Source organism: Ursus arctos, chromosome X (genome assembly GCF_023065955.2).
Source record: "Ursus arctos isolate Adak ecotype North America chromosome X, UrsArc2.0, whole genome shotgun sequence".
NCBI classification, from domain to species: Eukaryota; Metazoa; Chordata; class Mammalia; order Carnivora; family Ursidae; genus Ursus; species Ursus arctos.
Genome location: NC_079873.1, coordinates 54,197,913 through 54,223,332, shown reverse-complemented (window position 1 = coordinate 54,223,332; position 25,420 = coordinate 54,197,913). Strand labels below are relative to the sequence as shown.

Genomic DNA, 25,420 nt, shown 5'->3' with positions numbered 1-25,420 from the left:
AAAATTTTATTGATCATTTGCATGTCTTATTCTGAAACCCCTCTGAAACATTTCTAATTTGAAGATAGGTTCACACTCTTTGAATCTTTTAGCATCAGGACAGTCTTTATTAAGTTACAGAATCCTACTTTACTCATTTATTCACTTATCTATTCAACAAATATTGAATACCTACTCTGTGCCAAATCTGAGGATATAGCGAGAAAATACACAGTGTATTCCCATATGATCCAAACTATGAATGGTTTTATATGCTATCTGGAAAGGATCTGAATGAATACATTTGTTAGTAGTTCTTATTTTCTGGAACTAAGTCTGATGTAAATGTTTAATAAGAGAAGAGTTATGTGTAGACTTGTTCGTATTTCCATGATTACTTTTAGCACTATGCTGGGTATGTGGAATTTCTTTTCTGTGTTTCTTTTTCCTTTATTTGGTAATGAGAAGGTACTGATGATAAAATTATTTGTATACGTTTTCCCTAGGTGTTGGCCTTTCTTCATAGTCTCTTCATTTCCAACAGCCTGACTGTGGAACTCACACAGGATTTCCTCCCATACAAACAGCAGCTCCAGCTCAGTTTGCAGAATGTGAGTTTGCATGTGGGTTTCTTCACCTGTCCCTGCATTCCAATTGGATTTCAGCCCCAATGACCTTGACTGTGAAATCCCAGCTTAGTGTGTTTTAAGCCAATTTGTCAGGACATACTGGTGTGGATCTTAAATATTTTAGTGTGCTTGATCCTCTAGTTTCAACTCTTACCAGTCTTTGAGACTTATTGTTGTTCAAACCTACTTTTCCACCCAGTGACACCTCTATCTAGCCAATAAATATTAAACGTTATTGATTTATTGCATCCCTCCCAGGTCAGAACCCAGCTATGGGCTTGTTTAAGCACAGGTCTTATGCTGCCTCCATGTTGGTCAGTCACTTGTGAGTTTTATGACCATGAATGCCCATTTCCTCCTCTCTTCCTTTTCTCACTAATTACTAGAGTTAAATAAATTGTATATAAAGGTCTTATTCACCTTCTTTCTCCTGCTGGTTCTTATAGATGGCCATAGGCACAGCCTTCCCATCTTTGTAACATATATATTTCTTTCTCATTCGTTTATTTAACCCACATTTAATGAACGGTTATTGATACAATACATACTCTGTGCCAGGCATGGACATACCATAATGATGTACATTAGTTTTTCTTTCCTTGGGGAACATACAGTCTCTTGCAGGAAAGAGACAGTGGAACACATCATAATTCCTTGTGATAAGTGTTTCAATAGGATTAAGTCCAAATATTTTAAGGAAGCACATAAAGTGGAACATTTGACTGCCTGGCACAGTTAGAGAAGGTATCACTGAGATAGTGACTTTGGACTAGTTGTTACATTGCATAAAATGTGTAGAGTATTTTTATATGAAAAAGGTTGGTAATAAGGTTGGTAGTGGAAATAAACTTCATCTGGTTGTTTAGGAGGATCCTGACTTATAGTTGTTTTGTTTCTTTCTTTCTGGGTACTCACCTTCACCAGAATGTGAGAGCCTCTGACTTCTATGTATTTATAAAATATTCCTATAACCAGGTTAATCATTTGAATCCTCCTCCAGATAGAACTTGAAAAGTTTGAGTTTAATAACAACCCTTTGTATCTGTGTATATGATGAACTCATTCACAGGATAATCAATAGAGTGAACCCAACAAGATAAGGTAGCTCAGCTCACCTTTCTGACTGATGTAACAGTCTTGAGGCTGGACACTAAGGACCTATCTCTAGTGATTTTCACACCCACATTTCAAACAGTGTTTTGCTATTGTGTTTTAGTTGTATAGTTTTAAATAGATTTCTTCTTACCATTAGCTTTTGTTATTCATGAATATGAAAACATAACTTTTTTATTGACCTGCCTTCAAAGATAACACCTTGTCATGTGTTTTATCCTAACAGCCAGAATTTGATTCAGAGTCAAGTAGGCAGTAACTTTACTTGAGGCAGAGCTTTGAAGTTGCCATGATAATATTATCTTTGGAAACTTTCTTTACAGTTTCCCATCTTATAAAGCAGAGGTTAGTCTGGTGCTCAGAATTCTAAGAACCCCTATTTATTGGCTTATGTGGTTCCCATTAGAAAAAGAAAGGTCTCCCAGATGTGTTTTTATGGTTATATTGCTATTTATGTTTCTGTTTTCCTTTTAGTCTTTAGTACTGTTAAACTCCATAAAGTTATTTTCTAGTCACTATGCTATTCAACATTTTTTTGCTATGGTGTAGCATATTATGCAAACCAAGAAAACTCAGCACCAGATCTGCTTTTTAATAATGATGATGGTAATGATAATTCTGATGATAATGTCTTCACAGACAAGAAATCATTTCTCCAGTACCCGGGAAGAGATGGAAGAACTTAAAAAACGGATGAAAGAAGCTCCTCAGACATGCAAACTTCCAGGACAGCCTACAATCGAAGGCTATCTCTATACACAAGAGAAATGTGTGTGGGAATACAAGAATACCCACTGGGTTTAAGTAGGCTAGCACCTACTGCCACTTGGCCTTTCCAAACTCCAGGCACCCATATCGTTCACAGACCCCTGACAACTACACCTCTTTGGAGAACAGTGTGGAAATCGTGACCAAAAAAAAAAAAAAAAAAAAAAAAAAGGAAGGAGAAATTGGAGGGGGAGGTTAAGCATTTGTCTTACAAAGACTCTGGGATGATAAGATCTAAGGAGGCAGAAAAATAATATAATATAATATTTATTACACCTACTATGTACCTGGCATGTTGCTTTAAATATACTATCTCATTTAATCTTTAAAACCACTTATCATACCCATTTTACTTGAGGCCACTGAGGCTTAGAAAGATCACTAGTTGAATGTTACCCAACTATCAAGTATAAAGCCTAAGAGTAAACTCAGTTCTATGAATTGCCGAAACCTATGCTCCTATCACTACACCCTATACCTTCCACTGCCTTAGGAGCACAAGGTTGCTCTTAAAGCACTAAACAATAACCATTGTGATTTCAGTGGGCAAGACAGTTGTTCATTGCTAACCAAGGAACACGGGTTAACTTATCCTTTCACTGAATATCGCAGAAGATTCAAGCCTTCCTACCTACTAAATTACATTATGAAAACCTGTATGTGCTCTTTGATTTCCCTTATGAACTATGACCCAATGCTCCCAAAGCCTGTGATTTCAGCCCTGCCCAGAATGATCATAACTGGGAAGAAGAGGCAAAAGAGGCTGCTCAGATGTTACCAGTGGCGAAAACTACTGCAATTCACAAAGCATGACATTAAGCAGTGATATTATCATCTTTTCTTCTCTTAGAGAAATTAACTTTTGATAGTATTCAAAGATATGTTCTTCCACCTTTCAGGTTTATTTCTTCAAGTCTGCATTGCAGAATTTCTCAATCTCAGTGCAGTTGACATTTTGGGCTGGGTAGTTCTTTGTTCTGGGAGGGTCATGTACGTTATAGGATACTTAGCAGCATCTATGGTCTGTCCTCACTTTATTCTAATAGCACCCCATAGGTGTGACAACCTAAAATGTCTCCAGACATTGCCAAATATCTCTTGTGAGGCAAAATTGCCCTTGGTTGAGAACTACTGCTATATTATAAAAGATATGGGAATAATGATTTTGTAATCTTGGCTCTAATGTCAACTAGCTACATGGTCCTTCTGTGCCCCAGTTTTCTAATTTGTCAAATGGATATGACGTTGCTATTCAGTTGAATGTTCACTGAGAATCCTTTTGCCAGACAATATGCAGTGCATTGGGGATTTAAAAAAATGAACCAATCTTGGTTTTTGCCTTCAAGAAGTTCACAGTCTGATGAGGAAGACAGACAACTATATCAAGAATTATAAGGAAATGTGTTGAGCACTGCATTTGGGGTATATATCTAAGGGCTTCACTGAGGAAGCAATGTTTGAATTAGAACTTGAATTATGAGTGGAGGTTTGATAGGCAAAAAAAGGGGGAAAGAAAAATTCCAGGTATATAGCATTGCATGTTACTCAGGCACAAAGGTGTGTGAGGATGTAGTTTATTTGCAGGGTCTTAGTTTGTCTTAGCCCTGGATTATGCCCTGGATTACACCTGCCATCCTGATGTAATTATTAATAGTGACCCATTCACTCTTAAGTATGTATTGAATTTGGACTAAAAATATATAGACACCTATGTATTTGGTAACTGAAAGTAATTCAATCAGACAGGATCATAGAGGGTGGCAAAAGACAAAGTAGGAAAGGTAAATATGATCATATTATGAAGAGTTTTGTGGGTCAACCTGAGGTTAGAGACAGTGGGAAAGCCATGCATGATTTTAAAGAAAAAGGATATAAATAGAGATATGTATTTTAAAAAAATATTCCTTTAGCTAAAGAATGGAGAATGGACTAGAAGGGAGTGATCAGAGATGGGAGAAATCAGGCCACTGGTCATAATTAATTAGAGAAATGGTGAATTTTTATTTTGTTTGAAATAGATCATAAAACATTACAAGTAATTCAGCAATAGGGTCCTGAACTAATTCAGTTCTAAAAGGGATGGAGAGGAGGCAGCAGCTGCAGGAGGGACATGTGGGTAATAGAATGAGCAGAACCCAACCACCAATCATATGGGACAAGTTACAGGGAAGAAGAAGCAGAAGATTACACGTGTTTCCAGCTCATACAATAGGATGAGTAGTAGAAGCATTTAGAAGGGACGTGGCAAGAAGAGTTATTTGGAGCAAGCTAGAGCAGATGTGGAAAGCATTTGATGAGGGAAAGGATCTCTATATGTGCTGGTTGCTAGCCCTGCAGGGTTGGAATTAAGGGGGAAGTTTAGAGCTAGATCTGAAGCCCTATGACTATGAAGAGCAGACTACACCTATACCACTTCCATCTTAGGAATGTATTGACCATACAGCCAAATGGGTATAGTCTGTCAGCTCACTTTTGCCTATCATTGTAGGGGCTTTGGGAATATCCTGGGTGAAATATTACTGCCAGTATGAGAAGGAGACCAAAACGCTCACCATGACACCTATGGAGCAGAAGCCAGGTGCTAAACAGGTCAGTTCTTTTGTGTGCCTTATTTTTTGAAATTCATCTGTGACTGCATCTCAGAAAAGAGTGTATCTTGACTTAGTGTCAAAGAATCAAGTCCATCACTGTCATGTGAAGCCATGACTGTATGTTCCTTTTGACCTAAGTTTGCATTGGACCAGATACTACTCAGTTGAGTGAAATATATCTGTTAATTATGTCAAGCCTTCTGAAATGCCTGTACTTTTTCAGATCATTTATTAAATTATTACAAGTGCTTGTCACATTGTATAAGAAAATTTGCAAGAATGTGGATGAATTACAGGAGGATAGTGTTACTTGCTTCTAAGAAGTCTCTACTTCTTAGGATTCTTAGGATTCCTTTAAATAGCAAGTGTTTAAAATATCATTTTCCAAAAGTCCTTGTTTAGAGAAGTATGTCTGTTTCCTAAAGTTGGAATAACCTATACCCCATAGTCTGTGTAATGTTCAGATATATTTAAGCAGGTAATGCCTCTTCTTCTGTCCTCCAAAACTTCCCCTATCCCCTAAAATGTCAAGATGAGTTTAACACACTAAGAAAATAGTTACTTAACCTGGAAGAACCTAATCTTGTACATTACAAACTATACTTTACTTATTGTATTATATTATATTATATATTATATATATATAGTCCATTCTCCATTCTTTAGCTAAAAGAATATTTTTAAATACATATCTCTATATCCTTTTTCTTTAAAACCATGCATATATATATATACATATATATACATATATATATGTATATATATGATCACACAGCCAAAAATTTTTATTCTTTCATCTCACTTTTGCCTACCTTTGTAGAGGTTTTGGAAATTCTCTCTCTCTCTCTCTTTCGGGTTTACTAAGATAAAAGCTTATAGATTGGCTGTTCATATTCTAAAAGTAGTTTAATGTGTCCCTGAAACTGTCTCTTAGACTGGGTCTTAAGGCATGATTTTTAAGGATTTCTATTCTTTACAAATTGTTTACAGAGTAAAACAAGGTTCATTTGTTAGCACTAAACCTTGGTGGTGCGAGAAGACCCAATTTTGGTAGGCAGAAATTTAGAGAAAAATTGGGCCAATTTGCTTTCCATGGAGGATCTCTCTTGTATGGCTTGTTCACAGAAAATTAGAGAGCACTGAGATTTGGTGTCAGGCGATTGAAAACTGCCTTTTTTGTCTTTAACCAAAAATTGTATCACTCAGCTTTGAATGTGTGTTGGAGATGGAATACACCTCTAATGAAGTGTACCAAATGGGGTTTCCAGAACCCTCATCCATGCTTCTATATGGGCCAGTTACTCATTTCTGACTCCAAAACTCTTCTTAGTTTCCAGTCTGTTAATTACCAAAGTACCTTTCAATGTGACTTCAATAAATTTGTCTTGTGTTCTACCACAATATTTTTTCCATTTCTGTCACAAATTAGCTGATGCATCTTACTTTCTAGTGCTTATACGCACCGTCCTGGAGTTTTTTCCTTTTCTTTTCCTACACACGTTAACTGTCCCAAAAAGTAAGCTGATTTAGGCCCTTTCTCTCCTGCTCAGGTACCTACTGCAAAGCTCAACGCAGATGCAGTACATACCACTTTCATATCCTCCTAGGAGATGAGCACAAGCTCTCCTTTTAGTTTTTCTTTCCTTCTTCCCTTTTCGTTGAGTGGCAGCTTGTAAAATTGCAGTAGTGTCAGCCTAAGCAGTTTTAATATGGGATTCCTTATGGAGTAGAAAGAGGAACTTGGTTCTCTATTTAGAAAGAAGGGAAGGTAAAGTAGTACCTTGAGTTTCCCTAAAATGAAGTTGGAAGTGATTTCTTGTCAGTTCTCTCAGTTCCTATTACTGGTTTGCATTTTAGAAAGGTAAGTAATACAAGTAAGCGAGACTATGATAACACCTTAAAATCCACTATTTATTGAACATCTATCGTGTGCCAGGCACTGAGCTAGACACTTTTGGCATGTGTCTCATTTACTTTCCCAGTAGTCGTGTCAAGTATTAATAGTTCAATTTGAAGATGGAGGAATTAGGCCTCTTTCTGACTATGGTATTTACCAGTGTTGCCTACTATTTCAGCCTATCAACTTCCATTTGTGTTGTCCTGCTCACTTAATAGGTTGTCTTCCCATATTCTGTTTTATAAGATCCCCATTATTTCCCTGTCAGGCAGTTGTGGTAAGAGGAAAGAGTGCTGTATTTTGACTTTCAACAACTGGGTTTAAATCCTAGCTCTGTGACCTAGGAGCTTTTTGACCCCAAGTACATTACATAATGTTACTCAGTATCATTTTCCTCATCAGAAAAATGGCAAGAATGATACTGTAGTTCATAAAAATTTCCTAGCCACTAACTCTTTCCTAGATTCTAGAGATATAAAGATAAATAAGATGCTGCCCATGTCCTTGAGTTCTCAGTCAGTTGGGGAAATAAGGCACAAAAGCAGGAAGCTTTAGTATAATGTGTAAAACACATAGTGAGCAGTGTATGGGATTGGGGAAGAATTTTGGAGGAAATGAAAGCTGAACTGCACTTTGTAGAACAATTAAGAGTTGAGGCAGACCAGGAATATAGATAGTCATTGCAGGTGGAAGAAGCATTATTTGCAGTTTTGGAGTCATGAGAGTTCTGACATGTGTGAAATGAGAGCACTTCTGCATGGATGGGGCATAAAACAGATGGAGGAGTAATAGAGAGGGCCGAGGCCCCTGAGCTATGATGCCTCTGAATCTGAGGGAGTTGAGAGTTTAAAGAGGGAGGCTGAGTATATGATGCTGTTAATTACTGCCATCTCGAAAGACTAGTAATACCCCTCAGTATTGGGGTAAAGAAGGCAGATTGAAGGTTGAATTTAGAGTTGAGTTTTTATAGTATAGGGGCAGCAAAAGGATAGGCCTGAAAGGGGGTTGAGTGTGCCAATAAGAAAGAAGTATTGTTTGATCTGTTGGATCAACTGTATAGGCCAGTTCGGATGGCATAGTACCTAGACCCAGATCTGCACTTGGGAAGTGTTTCTGAATTCCTGGCAGCAAGGTGGTCAGCATTTTCCCCATTTAATAGATTGTGAAGTTAAGATTCAGAGAAGAAAATTATTTGCCCTGGGTTGTAAGCTAGTAAATAGCATAACTGAGACAAAACCCCAGGTTTTAAACTTCCTAGTTTATTACTATTTCCACTATGTCGACTCGGGTGACTTTGGTTATGCCATTTTACCTCTCTGAGCTTCACTTCTTTCTAAGGGTTATTATGAAGAAAATTGGTTTAAAGATACCTAGCATAATGTGTGGCAAATGGTAGGTAATTGATAAATGTTACTTCTCTTTCGTATACCACATTGTCTCTGTTGAGATGATAGAGGGAAACTGAACAATGTGGGATTGGGAAATTTTAATCTGTGGACACAGTGGAGTTCAGTGGCCTTATTAAGTGCCCATAAGACTAAGGTGGGCTACACTATTCTGCATATATGAAATATCAAATGGAACTTTGAGTAATATATAAATTTGCTCATTTTCTCTACTCCTGCCCTATCTTTGGAGAGATTGCTTTTGTGATTCCTGTCTTCCTGAAGAGTCCGGAGGTGGGGAATGAAAATATTTCTCTCCCCTCATCCATCTGCCAATTTAATGGAAGGAGGGTAACATAAAGCCACTTCCAACCTGGAGGTTTTATGAAAATTTTATTTGGTACACTTAATGCCATTTGGTCAGCCCATTTGTCCTACATTCCCCTTATATTATGTATAATGAGCTTCCTGTTTAATCTACCATGCTTGGAAAAGAGTACTGACTTACCCTGAGCATTTTGTCCTGGTCTCAACGATTAATTGTTGGAGCAAGAAGAAACCATCTGCGGCAAATACTGTTTGAAGGGACAAGGTTCTTTTTTTTTTAAATAATAATAATTTTTTATTATATTATGTTAGTCACCATACAGTACATCCCCAGTTTTTGATGTAAAATTCCATGATTCATTACTTGCGTGTAACACCCAGTGTGTAGGGACAAGGTTCTCAGTGAGGCTAAACATTACTCCTGCTGCCCTGACAGATGCCTTCCAAGTGGCTGAGGCTACTGCAGGAGGCAGAAGAAACTTCTGTGCATTTTTTTTTCAAATTGGCTATTAATCCTTCTCTTATATCAGGGGCCTTTGGACTTAACCCTGAAGTACTGCGTGAGGAGGAAGACAGAGTCTATCGACAAAAGGTTCTGTTTTGATATAGAAACTAATGAAAGGTAAGCTGTGCTAGTATGAATTGGTAATGTCTTCATGTGCCAGGTGCTGAGCCTGAGTAGATCTTTTATTTTCGTCTATTATCTCTTGTGATGAAAATGAGCAAATCTATTCGTGACAGTATTGTCTTGGCTCTTCTGCCTGCTGTTCACAGGAATCCCTGTTAGACCTGGCCCAGAGCTGGTTCTCCCTGTGGAAGGTTCAGTCATCTTTGCCTCACCTGCTCTAGGTAGAATAAGTCACTCCTAGGATTTAATTTGCTGTCAGATATGCAATGGTCAACATTTGGTGATGCCACAGGGATGAGATAACAAAACTCATTCTTTTATTTTTTTGTGGTGTCAAGTTTTTATTTAAATTCCAGTTAGTTAACGTATAGTATAATAGTAGTTTCAGGAGTAGAATTTAGTGATTCATCACTTACAGGCAACACCCAGTGCTCATTACAAGTGCCCTCCTTAATGCCCATCACCCATTTAACCCACCCTCCCACCTCCTCTCCAGCAACCCCAGTTTGTTTTCTATAGTTAAGAGTCTGTTTCCTGGTTTGCCTTTTTTCCCCCTATGTTCATCGGTTTCATTTCTTTAATTCTACAAGAGTGAAATCATACAGTATTTGTCTTTCTCTGACTTATTTCACTTGGCATAATATACTCCAGCTCCATCCACGTTGTTGCAAATGGCAAGATTTCATTCTTTTTTTATGGGTGGGTAATATTCCATTGTGCATGTGCCCGCACGTGTGTGTGTGTGCGTGCGTGTGTGTGTGTGTGTGTACACAGTATCTTCTTTATCCATTCATCAGTTGATGGACATTTGGGCTCTTTCCATCATTTGGCTATTGTTGATAATGCTGGTATAAACATCAGAGTGCATGTATTCCTTCAAATCAGTATTTTTGTATCCTTTGGGTAAATACCTAGTAGTATAACTGCTGGGTCATAGGGTAGTTCTATTTTTACCTTTTTGAAGAACCTCCATACGGTTTTCCAGAATGGCTGCACCACTTTGCATTCCCAACAGCACTATGAGGGGGTTCCACATCCTTGCCAACACATGTTGTTTCCTGTGTTGTTAATTTTAGCCATTCTGACAGGTGTGAGGTGGTATCTCATTGTGGTTTTGATTTGTATTTGCCTGATGGCAAGTGATGTGGAGCATATTTTCATGTGTTTGTTCGCCTTCTGTATGTCTTCTTTGGAAAAATATCTATTCATATTTTCTGCCCATTTTTTAATTGGATTATTTGTTTTTTGGGTGTTGAGTTTGATGAGTTCTTTATAGACTTTGGATACTAACCCTTTATCAGATATGTCATTTGCAAATATCTTCTCCCATTCAGCAAAACTCATTCTTTTATCTCCTAATAAAATATACAAGAACAAGTGAATTGGAACACATTTTAAGGGGAGATAGAAGGGATGGAGGATGGTAGTGGTATTGGGGAGTCTTTTCCCCCCACTTGGTACAAACATGATATAGACTTCCCCTACTTTGCAGGTAAACTAGAAATAGTTTTCAACTTTCTGATTTCAGCTAAGGCTTTCAGACTTTGTACTTTGTTGCATTCGTTTCTTTCCAGTGTCCTCTTTTTGTTTTCTGGACCTGGACAGTTTTATCAGAGGTGAATTTAACCTTGAAATTTTGAAATGAGAGCATTTGGAGTTACTTTGGAGAAGAGCATATTGTGTAGTTGAGAGGTTGATCAAAATTTAGTGAACAAATGTTTGTACATGTTATTTCAGCCTATCATTTCTATGTATTAGGTACCGCGTAGTTGAATAGAACTTAACAAAACGGTCAGATTCCTAGAAAGGGACTTAAAGGTTGAATTACAATATCATATGAACAAAACTATTGATGACTGGAATCATAAAGATTATACTAAGAGATGAGGACACTTTTTTTTTTTTTAGTCTGGAAATATGTAAAAAGTCCTTTTCCCCATTTGAAATTTCTGTTTGTTAATCCATATGATTTCGTTGTTAAAAGTGGATGGTCCTGACCAAAGATGGTTGTGATAGTAAACATCATTACTGGTAACCATACAGCTGTCACTCATTTTTCCAACAGCTTCAGGCCTAGTTGGAAGGGGGGAACTATACTCCTATTTATTGCAGAAAATGACTGTTGGCTGTGGCTTCTCTTTCATGAACCTTTATTATCTCTCACTCTGTAGCATCAAAGTGCTTACAAGAAATAAACATTTTCTGTGTCTAGTTTCATTCTGATTCCCTTTTCAGCTTAAATTTGCAAGCTGTTTGCAAATAATATTCCCATAGACTCAAGCAGTTGCAAATAATTTGGCCCTGAGATTGGGTGCTGGGACCAGTTTATCTTCATATATCTTGCACCTAGCACTATGCATGGCTTATGATAGATACTAAATTTGGTGTTACTTTTAAATGTATTTTCCCATTCCATACACTGAGGAATTCTGAGACCAGAACCGGGAATTAAGGTTTTGATATGTCTGTGATTTTAGTTACCACATATTGGGCACTTAAAAAATATTCACTCATTTAATCCCCCTCCCCCATTTTATAGGTGAGGAGATGAGACTTGAATATGTTAAGAGACTTGCCCAAAGTCACATAGTGGCAAGGCTGAGCTCAAGCACTCTTTATAGGTCTCCAAAGTCTATGTTTTTTTTAAAAGATTTTATTTATTTATTTGACAGAGAGAGAGAGAGCCAGTGAGAGAGGGAACATAAGCAGGGGGAGTGGGAGAGGAGGAAGCAGGCTCCCAGCGGAGCATGGAGCCTGATGCGGGGCTCGATCCCAGGGACCTGGGATCATGCCCTGAGCCGAAGGCAGACGCTTAACGACTGAGCCACCCAGGCGCCCCTCCAAAGTCTATGTTTTCTTAGAAATTTTGTTCCATTGTCTTATAAGGCGAATAAACATGTTGTGAAATAAAGCGTCAAATATAATAATGAACAGGTGCTGAGGTACCTCTGCACACATGGAGTTTTCTGAGGAGTGTGGCATCTGCTTTCCTGTCTAGTAAATCTGGTATTTACTAGAAACAAAGTCAGCATTCCCAGCAGACATCAGGCACCTGTACTCATGTCCCTGCAGCACAGAGAGCAAAGGATTCTTTGAGTCCCTTTTACTATCTCAGGAATAGAGGGTAACTTATTTTTTAATTAGCTTTTCTGCCAGGGTGCTGAGGTGGCTCAGTTGGTTAAGCCTCTGCCTTCACCTTTTGTCATGATTCCAGGGTCCTGGGATTGAGCCCCACATCGAGCCCTGCATTGGGCTCCTCGCTCAGTGAAAAGACTGCTTCTCCTTCTCCCCCTGCCTGCCGCTCCCCCTGCTTGTGCTCTCTCTCTTTCAAATACAATCTTTAAAAAAACAATTAGCTTTGCTGCCAATATTTGAAACCACAGGCTTATAGTTCATAGAGCTTGAAGTGCAATAACAACAACTATAATAACAATAACAACAACTGCTTACATTTGCCTCTGTACCAGGCACTATTCTCAGCCCTTGAAGTGTATAATTTCCTTTAATCCTCACTACAGTTCTATGAGGTATGGGCTGTTATCCCAATTTCACAAAGGAAGACAAGGAGACAGAGAGAAATTAAGCAGCTTAGGTAACAGCTAGCAAATGGTAGAGCCAGGATCAAAATCCGGGAATTCTGGTCTTCAAACCCACACTCTTAACCACTTCACTGTAGTGCACATGTGCTATATATGCTGTTTTATTCTGGATGACTGATTGGGACATTAGGAAGGGCAGGGCATTTGTCTAAGATCATAAAGATAGTCAATGGAAGATCCTGGACTGGAAGTCAGTGTTCTTTCTACTTTGTCATCCTGTTCTTATCAATATCATTCTGTGAATTTGACTTTCTATGGCACCCAAGAATCCTCACATGCTTCTTGAGTAGTCACTTATTTATTCTTTCAGCCTCTCTGTAAGGTTAAGAGAAGACACATACTGGATTTTTCATTTCCCAGATAGGGAAGCTGAGTTCCAGGATGGGTTTAATGTCATATCTGGTCTGTACTGTCTGCTATTATGTCTGTTGCTCATTTCCTTGTTCTTCCTCTGGCTTCAAGATTCAGCTGGGTAGCTGTCTTTACAAAGATTTCTAGACTTTCTAGCCCTATGTGATATGTCCAAAAGGTTGGTTATTGGTTAGAGAAAGGTAAACTTGAAAGAATCCAGTGTCCAAAACCAACTCTTGGGTTTTAGTTGATATTGGCTTTAAGATCATTTGGAGGTTTTCCTTTTTAAGATGTACTTTAATAGAAAGTGAAATAGGAATTCCATGATATCAAAACTGGAAGGGACCTCCCAGCTCATCTGGTCCAACTCCCTTATGGATAAAAAAACTGAGGCCCATGGAGGCCCAGTTACTTTTCCAGGCTCTCTGAATCCTCTTGTCATTGTTCTTATCATTCCATGACTCTGAGAGAGGTCTTACCTTAACAGAAGGAGTAAGAGGAACCAGTTTCTCATAATGGCGCAGATACACAGGTAATGCAAGGAGACTTTATATCTGCAATAATACGGTCAATCTGAAATTCCCAGTTTGGTCGTGAAGGTCTAAAAAGCCCATATATTGTATACCAACTTGAAGTATCTCTGGTTGTAGGTATCCTACAAGTAAATAGAAAAAAAAAATCTGTTTGAGGCTATCTCCTATGGGGAAAATGCCAGTTAAGAAAGAACATGGCTGTTGGACCAGAATTTCTATATTTAAATCCTGGCTCTATACTTACCCACTGTGTGAGCTTATCAATGCCTCAGTTTCCCTTTCTGTAAAATAGGGATTCCTATATAGTACCTGCTCTATACGTTCCTGGGTAGATTATATGAATTAATTCATATCACGTACTTAGAACAGAACCTGGTACCTAGTGAACATTCAATAACTGTTAGTTATTTTTAGTCATAAGATTGCTTAAGTCAGCCAAAAGGCCTCCTCCCTGTGCTGAGCCAGCGTGCATGTTGTTGAATTCTTTCCAACTGGAAATACTCTTTGGACATCATAGATGGGGGAAGTAGCAAAGCCACTTTTTTTGACGGATGAATGTGCCCATGCTGAACATGCTTACTCCTAGAGCCCAGACCAAACTGCTAGCTTCCAAGAGAGAAAGGCAGAGATAGCCACAGTTTGGCTCAAGTACAATGGAGCCAATTTAAGTGTGTATTATGGTGAGGTATCTTGGCATCTACCTTCCCATTTCCTTGCCCGACCCTGGCGTGAGGTTGCCAAGATACCACCTCCTCTAGGGTTCCCAAAGTCACCGTTCTCTAAATGTTTCATTGTTTTTTTGAGTAAAAGAGATTTTGAAACATTGGAATTCTGTATGTGCCTGCTCAATGTGACACCTCCCAGGGCTGAGAGAGACCTGAGATCACAAGACTCCATTCTCTCAAGTGAGTTTTCTACTTTTAACTTGTCATTTCTTCCCTCTTAGGCCAGGAACCATCACTTTGCAGGCCCTTTCAGAAGCTAACAGAAGGCTATGGATGGAGGCCATGGATGGAAAAGAACCTGTAAGTTACCTCAGGATACTAGAGAAACCTCAGTACCATAATCCAGTGTGTGAGTGCCCTTAGTGGTACCAGTGCATCTAGGACAATTAAAAGGTCAGATCATCAGACTCAAAATTTTAGATCTAGAAGGAATTGTTGACTTGACATTTCTTGTTTAAAAAGTAAGGCAGTTTGAGTTCCAGAGAGGGTGAGGGACTTCTCTGGGCTTACTCTCAGAAAAGGCATAACGGCTGGGCCTAGATTTCAGGTTTCTCAGCTTCTGGCTTCGGTGTTACCTTATGCAGCTGTGCCCACAAGATCTTCTTAGGAAAGAATATTAAGCCTTTTTTTTTCAGTTTATAAAATTAATATGTGTTCATACAGAAAGATGGAAAATAATTATCATAACGGAATAAGCATTTATTAAGATTTTATTCAAAATGGTTTCCTGCCCCCATCTGACATTCCCAAGTCAGCTTGTTCTCTTTAAGGGTACAGCTGGTGGAGAAGATGGTACTGCCATCCCGTATCTCAAGATGTACCAGTCTGTTTAGAACATTGTTACTCAGGAAGACAAGCAGTACCTTAACAGGTTTAGTAATGATCATAGAAACGCCAACTTGAAGAGTCAGAAATGATTAAAAAGCATTTTTTCTCTTTGGTATCTTCCATGTAGGTTTCTTCTAGTGGTATATGAACTAATATCGCCTTCTTAGTGTTGGAATTCCAAAATCTTGAATTTGCATCCTAGTTGTGCCATTCAGTGGTTGTGTGACTTTGAGCAAGTTATTCTCTCTCTCTGAGATTCAGTTTTCTTCTATTCAGTAAGATGGGTTTAACAATCTCTGTTCTACCTACCTCACAGGGTTGCTTTGGAAAATCAAATGAATGGAAGTCTATCAACCATAATGTGCTATGTTAGTTTTAGATGCTTCTACCTGGGCTAAAGAATGAGTGCAAAGCTACTGAGATTCAATAATATTTGGATAGAGTCCAATCTTCTTGTTTTGGTCAGGCAAAAATGTGCTAAGAGGGGGAAATATACTCCAGAGTGTTCTTTCTGTGTCTCCTCAGTGCCCTGGAGACTAAAGATGAGTGCCCAGATCTCAGATTGCATTTATAGCAACCAAGAAGGTAGGAGGAGAGAAGTGGTATTGTGAGGATTGCCGTACAGAAAGTAGTGCATGACCTGTCTCTCCTCCCTCCTTCCCAGAATCCTGGAGCTTAACTACTGCATGCCTATGATGTTTCTCTAGGAAGATGGTAGGAGGCTCAGTGGGGCATTTTATTCTTGATTCCTTCTTCCGAACTTGTTCTCTCTTTAGGTTTTAAAGGTCGAAGGATGCAGATGGCTTTTTGTGGAGAATAATATGGGTCCACTGAATATGGATCCTTAACAACTTGATTATGATAGACTTTCCACAAATATTTGTTTATAAAAGTGGCAGCAAGGGCTGGTCAGCACAGAAATCTCACTCATTGAAATATCCAGGGGCATACAGACATATGCCAAAAATTTTCTTTTAGAAGGAGAGCTTGTTAAAGCAGACTAACAGATCCCATATCGAAGGCATATTTCCTGCAGTTTCACATTATTATTGTTGCGGCTTTACTAAACACCCCAATTCACTAATCTTACACATGGTGCACATGCCTTTGTTTAAAGTGTCAAAGAAAATCAGGACTTGAAGGGACACCTACTCCAATCCTGATCATTTTAGAGATATGAATTTTGAAGTGTAGAGAATGAAAAGGACATGCACGAGATTTCATAGTGAGGTAGAGGTGGAGCCAGGACTAGACTTCAAGAGTCAAGGATCTCCTCTTTTGTCTCTCACATAGCTATCAGTGTGTAGTTCAATATGACTCAGACAAATCTTGATCAATGCATGGATCTCTTTCAGTTGGACACTGGCTTTCCTACAGAGAAACACCCATTAATTAGCCGTTGGGGTAGGAGGTTTGTATTGGGAGCATTTACATTTTGCCACCAACGCCCGTTAGCCACGTATCCGTTAGAAAACTATTTCTTTTCTCTCATGCTCTCTTGCTCCATCAGAAAAATTCTCCAAGCTTTACCTAAGTAAATCTCTAAGATGGGTAGGCTACAGCTTCAGCTGCAGTGAGCTTCTCTGCTGGTCTTCAGAGATCGTTAATTCAAGTGTTTGCTAGTGACCTAGGCACAGATGATTCTCTTTAGCCCACTTTTTCATCTTATTAAAGCTTAAGAGTCGCTAATGGTTTTGATGGACTATCTGGGGAAAGAGATTTTGTATTATTTGCCATACTTACTTACAGTGATTCACAATAGCCATGGCTTTTTCTTTCTCTTCTTTTGTAGATCTACCACAGCCCCATAACAAAACAGGAAGAAAGTGAGTCAAATTTATGATCTATTGACATTACAAACCGCTAGCTGTCCTAATCACAGTTACTACTTTCACCAGTAATATGTAATATTGATGCAAGCATATTTATTGATGCCTCTGTGTAGAATAAAATTCAGACCTATTTTTTTAAATATGTCTACTTATTGAAATAAGGAAGTCACTTTATCTTAGCTTATGGTGTGGGTAGTAATAGTAATACAAAGAAGAACATTATATCTCCCTTGTTCTAAACACACGATGGAAATTATGTGCATTTCCATCCTAACATTTCATGTTTGATGTTGTTCATGCCTAAAACAAACATAATGCAATAGGATAGCTAAAAGCATTTTGTGTTATAAGAGTAAAAACGCTCTTCTTCCCCTGAAAAAAAAAAAAGATCTTTCCGTTTAAGGGTATTGGAGATGAAAAACCATACCCTTTATTCTCTCACTGCAGTCTCCTAGCGTGATCGACAAATGTTTGGTAGGTAAAACTTGTTATAGTAGGACCTAACTCTGTTTTCCTTTGTTTGAAACAGTGGAGCTGAATGAAGTGGGGTTCAAGTTTGTTAGGAAGTGCATCAATGTCATTGAGACCAAAGGTAAGACATGTACCAGAGTATTGGTGGTGTTTGAATTTGGTCACTCTGAATTTATTCTGGGGCAATTTCTCTAAAGTAGCAATGATGCCATTTGTTGGTCAGGACTCATTTTAGCAATGAAACCTATTTATAAGCCTTGAACACTAGACACAAATTTATAAAATTCTAGCAAATTCCAAACCAGTGGTATCCAAGCATATTGGGAGAATTTGTGGTTTCCTGCTTTTAAAGAGAAAGAGCTTAATTAATCAAATGGTACAAAGTTCTAAGTTATACAAGAGAATTGTGTCCTAGAGATCTACTGTACAGTGTAAAGCCAGAGTTAGCAATGCTGTATTGCAGACTTAAAAATGTGCTAAGGTGGTAGATCTTGTGTTAAGAGTTCTTATCACAAAAAAATAATAATGAATAAAGAAGGCCGTAGGAAAGATTTAGAGGTGATGAATATGTTTCTGCATAGACTGTGCTGATGGTTGGTTTCACTTATCTCCAAAGTCACCAAGTTGTATATATTAGATATGTACAGCCTCTTGTATTTCAGAGAGAGAGAGAGAGAGAGAGAAAGAGCATCAAACAGCATCAAATACCTGGGCACTCCTCAAGTAGTGTTATGAGAGTTCCATCACAAATAAATAAGAGTTCAATTTCTGCCACAATACATACTGGTTTAAAAATTGAGGGGGTGCAAAGCTGAACTCAGACAAATGTGGAATCAGTGTTTTTTTAGGTTGATGATACTCTCTAGTTTCTGAGAATATTTACAATGTGGGCAGGTAGTATATGAGCCAAGCCTCTTTATCTTTGAAATGTTGCTAGAATTTCCCTATATGCAAAATGGCCTTTTGTTTCACATATGCCATATTCCATCCCTTTCTTCCTTTATCACTGCTCACGGGCAACTCGGGGTTGATATTTCCTCCTTTTTCAATTAAACCCTAGCTCCCTTCCAAGATGGCGGCACTATTCTCAGCCACCCGCCGCTACACACCTAAGCATATTTTTCTATTTACTATAGAGTATATTCTTTTCTGTTCACATTAATGAAATCTTGGTATAATCCAAATGAAAGTATGGAGAGAATAATTTGGAGAGAGGCTTCGAAACTGTTCCCCTAGAGCTTGGAGAGGGTAGGGAGACATTTTCCTCTTTGAACTGACACCAAGGTGTAAGTACCTATTTCTCTACCCTGAGGGAAATGAAAGGTCTAGCTATGGAAGCAAAACTGACCTCAATCTTTTTCCCTAGGGATCAAGACAGAGGGATTGTACCGTACTGTGGGCAGCAACATTCAAGTTCAGAAGCTGCTGAATGCCTTTTTTGGTAACAATTTTAATTTCATAATTCTTATTGGAAATTGTGTATCAAAATAAATGTGACCATAAGGCAAAGGAGACATTGCTATAAAAGGGTGTGGAATATTTAAGAAATAGTTTCAAAGGAAAAATGTACACATATTTGCCTACCCCGGCTCAGAGACAATCTTGCCTTGAAACAACTACCATCTCTCCTTCTCCACATCATATTGACACCTCACCTCAGAACCTTTGCAATCTGGCTTCTACTCCAACCTCTCCACTGGAACTACTTTTGCCAGGCTTAGAAGATATCTTCTGTGAAATCCAGTGGACAATTTTCAGACTCTCTTGCTTGATCTCCTTGTGGACTACTCCCTCCTTTTTGAAACTTTCTTCATGTGTGACTTCTGTGACTCAACATCTTGTGATTTTTCTAAAATCTGTATTAAACCTTTCAAGTGACTCTTGTCAGGTCCTTTTTCCTCTTCTGATCTTTTCAATCTTGGCTGGGTATTTTCAAGCATTCCATCTTTGCTGCCCTTTGCTTCTTCCTCTACATGTATTGCTAATGAATAAATACTAACCTGGTTATGCATCACATTTTTTCCCTTTTTACATGTCTAGTAGTTTTTAAAGTTCCTATTTAAATTCCAGTTAGTTAACATACAGTGTGATAGTTTCACATGTATGATATAATGATTCGACACTTCCGTACAACAACAATTGCTCATTACAAATATAATCCTTAATCCCCATCACATATTTAACCCATCCCCCTACCCACCTCCCCTCTGATAGCCATCACTTTGTCCTCTATGGTTAAGAGTCTGTTCTTGGGGGCGCCTGGGTGGCACAGCGGTTGAGCGTCTGCCTTCGGCTCAGGGCGTGATCCCAGCATTCTGGGATTGAGCCCCACATCAGGCTCCTCCGCTATGAGCCTGCTTCTTCCTCTCCCACTCCCCCTGCTTGTGTTCCCTCTCTCGCTGGCTGTCTCTGTCGAATAAATAAATAAAAAATCTTTAAAAAAAAAGAGTCTGTTCTTGGTTTGCCTTTCTCTTTTTTTCCCCTATGCTCACTTGTTTGGTTTCTTAGATTCCACAAATGAGTGAAATCATACGGTATTTGTCTTTATCTGACTGACTTACTTGGTTTAGCGTAATGCTCCCTAGCTCCATCCATGTTGTTGCAAATGGCAAGATCTCATTCCTTCTGATGGCTGAGTTTTATATATATATATGTGTATATATATATATATATATGTATATATGCACACACACATATATATACACATTTGTATATACATTTGTATATATATGTGTGTGTATGTATATGTATATACATTTATATACATATATATGTATATAAAAACATACACCACCTCTTTATTAATCAGTCAATGGGCATTTGGGCTCTTTCCATATTTTGGCTTATATTCATAGTGCTGCTATAAACGATGGGGTGCATTTATAATTCAAATTAGTATTTTGTGTTCTTTGGGTAAATTCCTAGTAGTATAATTGCTGGATCGTAGGGTAGTTCTCTTTTGAACTTTCTGAGGAACTGCCATACTGTTTTCCAGAGTGGACACACCAGTTTGCATTCCCACCAACACTGCAAGATGGTTCCTCTTTCTCTGCATCCTTGTCAACACCTATTGTTTCTTGTGTTGTTAATTTTAGCCATTCCAGCTAGTGTAAGGTGTTATCTCATTGTAGTTTTGATTTATATTTCCCTGATGATGAGTGATGTTGAGCATTTTTTCATGTATCTGTTGGCCATCTATTTGTCTTCTTTGGAAAAATGTCTATTCATGTATTCTGCCCATTTTTTAACAATTATTTGTTTTTTGGGTGTTCAGTTTTATAAGTTCTTTGTAGATTTTGGATATGAACCCTTTATCAGACATGTCTTTTGCAAATATCTTCTCCTGTTCTGTAGGTTGCCTGTTAGTTTTGTTGATCGTTTACTTTGCTGTGTAGAAGGTTTTTATTTTGATGAAATCCCAATAGTTTATTTTTGCTTTTATTTCCCTTGCCTCAGGAAACATATGTAATAAGAAGTTGCTTTGGCCGATATCAAAGAGGTTACTGCCTGTGTTCTCGTCTAGGATTTTGATAGTTTTCCATCACACATGTAGGTCTTTAATGCATTTTTTGTGTATGGTGTAAGAAAGTCTAGCTCCATTCTTTTGCATGTAGATTACCAGTTTTCTGAATACTATTTGTTGAAGAGACTGTCTTTTTTTCCATTGATATTCTTTCCTGCTTTATTGAAGATTAACCATACAGAGGTGGGTACATTTCTAAGTTTTCTATTCTGTTCTATGTGTCCATTTTTGTGCCATTGCCATACTGTCTTGATTGCTACAGATTTGTAATATAACTTGAAGTCCCTAATTGTGATGACTTCATCTTTGCTTTGCTTTTTCAAGATTGCTTTGGCTTCAGGGTCTTTTGTGGCCCCATACAAATTTTAAGATTGTTTGTTCTAACTCTGTGAAAAATGATGTCAGTAATTTGATAGGGGTTGCTTTGGGTACTATAGCCATTTTCATAATATTTATTCTTCCAATCCATGAGCATGGGATCTTTTTCCATTTCTTTGTGTCATCTTCAATTTCTTTCATCAGTGTCTTATAGTTTTCAGAGTACACATCATTTACCTCTTCAGTTAGGTTTATTCCTAGGTATGTTACGTTTTTTGTGCAGTTGTAAATGGGAGCAATTCCTTGATTTCTCTTTCTGCTGCTTCGTTATTGGTGTATAGAAATACAACAGATTTCTGAACATTGGTTTTGTATCCTGCAACTTTACTGAATTCATTTATCCGTTCTAGCAAGTTTTTGGTGTCGTCCTTCAGGGTTTCTAAATATAGTATCATGTCATCTGCAGATAGTGAATATTTGACTTCTTCCTTGCCAATCTGGAGGCCTTTTATTTTGTGTGTGTGTGTGTGTGTGTGTGTGTGTGTGTTGTCTGATTGCTGTGGTTAAGACCTCCAGTACTATATTAAGTATCAGTAATGAGAGTGGACGTCCCTGTGTTGTTCCTCACTGCAGAAGAAAAGCTCTCAGTTTTTCCCCATTGAGGATGATACTAGGTGTGGGTTTTTCATATATTCCCTTTATTTTGCTTAGGTATTCCCTCTAATCCTTTTTGAGGATTTTTTATAATAATTTTTATTATATTATGTTAGTCACCATACAGTACATCCCTAGTTTTTGATGTAAAGTTCCCTGATTCATTACTTGTGTATAACACCCAGTGCACCATGCAATACGTGCCCTCCTTAATACCCATCACCAGCCTGTCCCATTCCCCCATCCCCCTCCCCTCTGAAGCCCTCAGTTTGTTTCCCAGAGTCCATAGTCTTTCATGGTTCATTCCCCCTTCTGTTTACCCCCCCTTTCTTCTTCCCTTTCTTCTCCTACCGATCTTCCTACTTCCTATGTTCCATAAATGAGTGAAACCATATGATAATTGTCTTTCTCTGCTTGACTTATTTTGCTTAGCATTATCTCCTCCAGTCCTGTTCATGTTGCACCAAATGTTGAGAAATTGTTCTTTTTGATGGCTGAGTACTATTCCATTGTATATATGGACCACAACTTCTTAATCCAGGATGCTACAGCATGTAATAATAGCAGGTGTAGTGTTTTTGTATTATAGAGTACATCATTATTGCCTCAGTATATGTTTGCATTACATCGCTTTACATTCTTGACTTAAAAATTCACATTGTCCTATTCCTGGCCAGTTACATCATATTTTATAAGCTATAGGACACTTTTTTATTTATGAAAGGGCTTAAAGCATGGTCCAGAATATTTAGTCTCTGAATAATTATTGAACTCAGATTAACTGTTTAGAATTCTCTGTCTAGTATCACTACATTCTTGTACCTAATATATAATAAGCTAAAACATGTGCCATGCTCAGCATCCTACTGATTCTCTTACAGGCTTCATTAGGACTGAATTGGTTCCCTCAAATCACACATGGCAATACAATTTGATTCATAATATCATAGAAAGTGGCAGGGCTGTCATATTGTATCTATTCAACATCAAGCTCCAAATATCAGTACTTACATGAATATCTGAAAAGTAGACCAAGAATTTCTAGATATAAAATATTTATACATAAAAAATAAAACAGTGTCAGTTTACTTATTTATGCATAAAAGTGGTAATCCCTGATCCTTTCCCCAATTCTAATTCTAGATTTGGTGATCCTTATTCATTTAGCAAATAATTTGAGTATCTACCAAGGGTCAGGCATTTTGCTCAAGGATGTAGATTAGAGTGAACATATATCACTTGCATTTCCTACCTTTATGGGGCTAACAGAATTTTTATTTGTGTGGGGTGATCGCCCTTCTAAGTTTTTTTTTTTTTTTACGTCTTCTGGGGATTCTCACTGGGATCCTCAAAGTTGTCTTTCTTCTTTTCATCCTACCCTGATCTGTTCCCACACCATTGGGCCTGGCTGCCTTGGCTTTGTATAGGCTCATCATGATTTATCCCAGGAGGAAGAGCATCCCTCTCCTTTTGCTAGCACTGCATGTTTTTCTCTCTTCTTTCCTTAAGTCTCATGCTCTATGCCAGTCGAAAGTACACTTCCAGCTATGTTTTTTAACTTTAACAACCTTTAGACTACTTTCTTTATAGCAGCTTCTACAACACATGACTGTGGGATTTTTTCTGTTGTTTGCTAAAAGCTTCCATTCTTTCCCCATCTGAAAATCTGTCTTTTTGGCAAATAAAATATAACATAGACCATAGAGTCAATGGGAGGGGGGAACACATCCAAATCCATAATTATTTTTCATTCAGTCCACCATTGGGTTAGTCACATTCTTCCCCCTCCCAAGATTGTTGCACTATGCTCTAGGTTAACAGATCCTACAAACTGAGGGGTAGCATCTTCACTCACGCTGAATCCGTCATAAACTACTCTAGTCTCAGGGAAGCTAATCTGATTACCTCACAAACAGCGTGGTGCTACATCTAAGTGTTCTGTTTCTCCACCCCTTATCCAGTCATACTCATCTTATTAATGATAATGCCTATTATATTATAATATAATAATTACATATATTTATATTATAATCTTGATAATCATGCTCATGATAATACCAGTGTACCTAGCACATAGCTGGTACTCAATAACTGTTCCTTCCGTGGAACTCTAATATCTTGTGCTTCAGAGAGTATTTCACAATGACTGAAACAGAGGGGTGAGATAGAGCAGGGAGACTGGATGTATTGACATGTGTCCTTTATGAAGTTGATTCTGGCTGGGAAGCTGTACATGGAAAAGCATTATTCCCACGATACTGTTACCTAATGCCGGAGGCCGACTGAACTAAACAGAAGAGAAATGAACATAGTGAGTGAAGTAACAAATCATTGGTAAGATGTTACTTATTTAGGTTTTAAAATTTCTCCTTTTATCTTTATGCTATTAAAAGAAAATACATTTAATTTTCAGAAACCAAATGAAACACCTAATGTAATCATATGTAGACAGTTAAATAGAGTAGAGATGATCGTCGAGTTTTTTTAAAAAATTCATACCTAACTATTCAGCGTCTGAAGACTTTAGTATTAAACTCACATATATCTGGACAAATAGATAATAAATATGTATGAAAAAGGAACAACTTCAAATTATATGAGCTCTTTGAATAACAGAAAAATAATACCCTTAGCAAATAAAACAAAACCATATCGCACTCCACTTAGGAGCTGCAAAACTTGAACTCTATGCATTCATCTATAAAGCAACTCTGTAGGTTAATAACCTTTATTATACTCAAGTATAGTGGGGAGCTTTACCTTTCAATACATATCAAGGCATTTTTATTCCTAAGGTCAGGTGTGTGTGTGTGTGTGTGTGTGTGTGTGTGTTTAAAAACTTATACAGGTTCAATACTTCAATCACAGTTATACTTAGTAACCTAGATAGGTACTTTGAGTATTCTCAGATCATGTGTGCTTTGCACCAGTACTACTAAAGGCTGGAATAATTTGTAAATAGTTAATGTCCTTTTTTTTTAAAAGATTTTATTTACTTATTTGACAGAGAGAGACAGCCAGTGAGAGAGGGAACACAAGCAGGGGGAGTGGGAGAGGAAGAAGCAGGCTCACAGCGGAGGAGCCTGATGTGGGGCTCGATCCCATAATGCCAGGATCATGCCCTGAGCCGAAGGCAGACGCTTAACCGCTGTGCCACCCAGGCGCCCCTAATGTCCTTTTTAAAATTCTTTATTTGCCCTCAGTTTTGAAGCTAGAAATAAAGTTGGTGGTCTGAAAATTTGTTCTTTTTCCATTGTTTTCTTAAAATC

At 38.0% G+C, this 25,420-nt stretch overlaps 1 protein-coding gene across 6 annotated transcripts in view; it reads left to right on the top strand.

Moving 5' to 3' along the window:
* OPHN1 (oligophrenin 1) overlaps nt 1-25,420 on the top strand; it is a 517,756-nt gene that overhangs the window by 300,901 nt on the left and 191,435 nt on the right. For all 6 annotated transcript variants that reach the window (XM_048213332.2, XM_057312198.1, XM_048213330.2 and 3 more), the window contains 8 exons: nt 486-590; nt 2,361-2,490; nt 4,978-5,078; nt 9,220-9,311; nt 14,747-14,825; nt 17,146-17,179; nt 17,715-17,777; nt 19,023-19,097. In XM_048213332.2, coding sequence (XP_048069289.1) covers nt 486-590; nt 2,361-2,490; nt 4,978-5,078; nt 9,220-9,311; nt 14,747-14,825; nt 17,146-17,179; nt 17,715-17,777; nt 19,023-19,097 — 679 coding nt within the window. The remainder of the gene's footprint in view (nt 1-485; nt 591-2,360; nt 2,491-4,977; nt 5,079-9,219; nt 9,312-14,746; nt 14,826-17,145; nt 17,180-17,714; nt 17,778-19,022; nt 19,098-25,420) is intronic.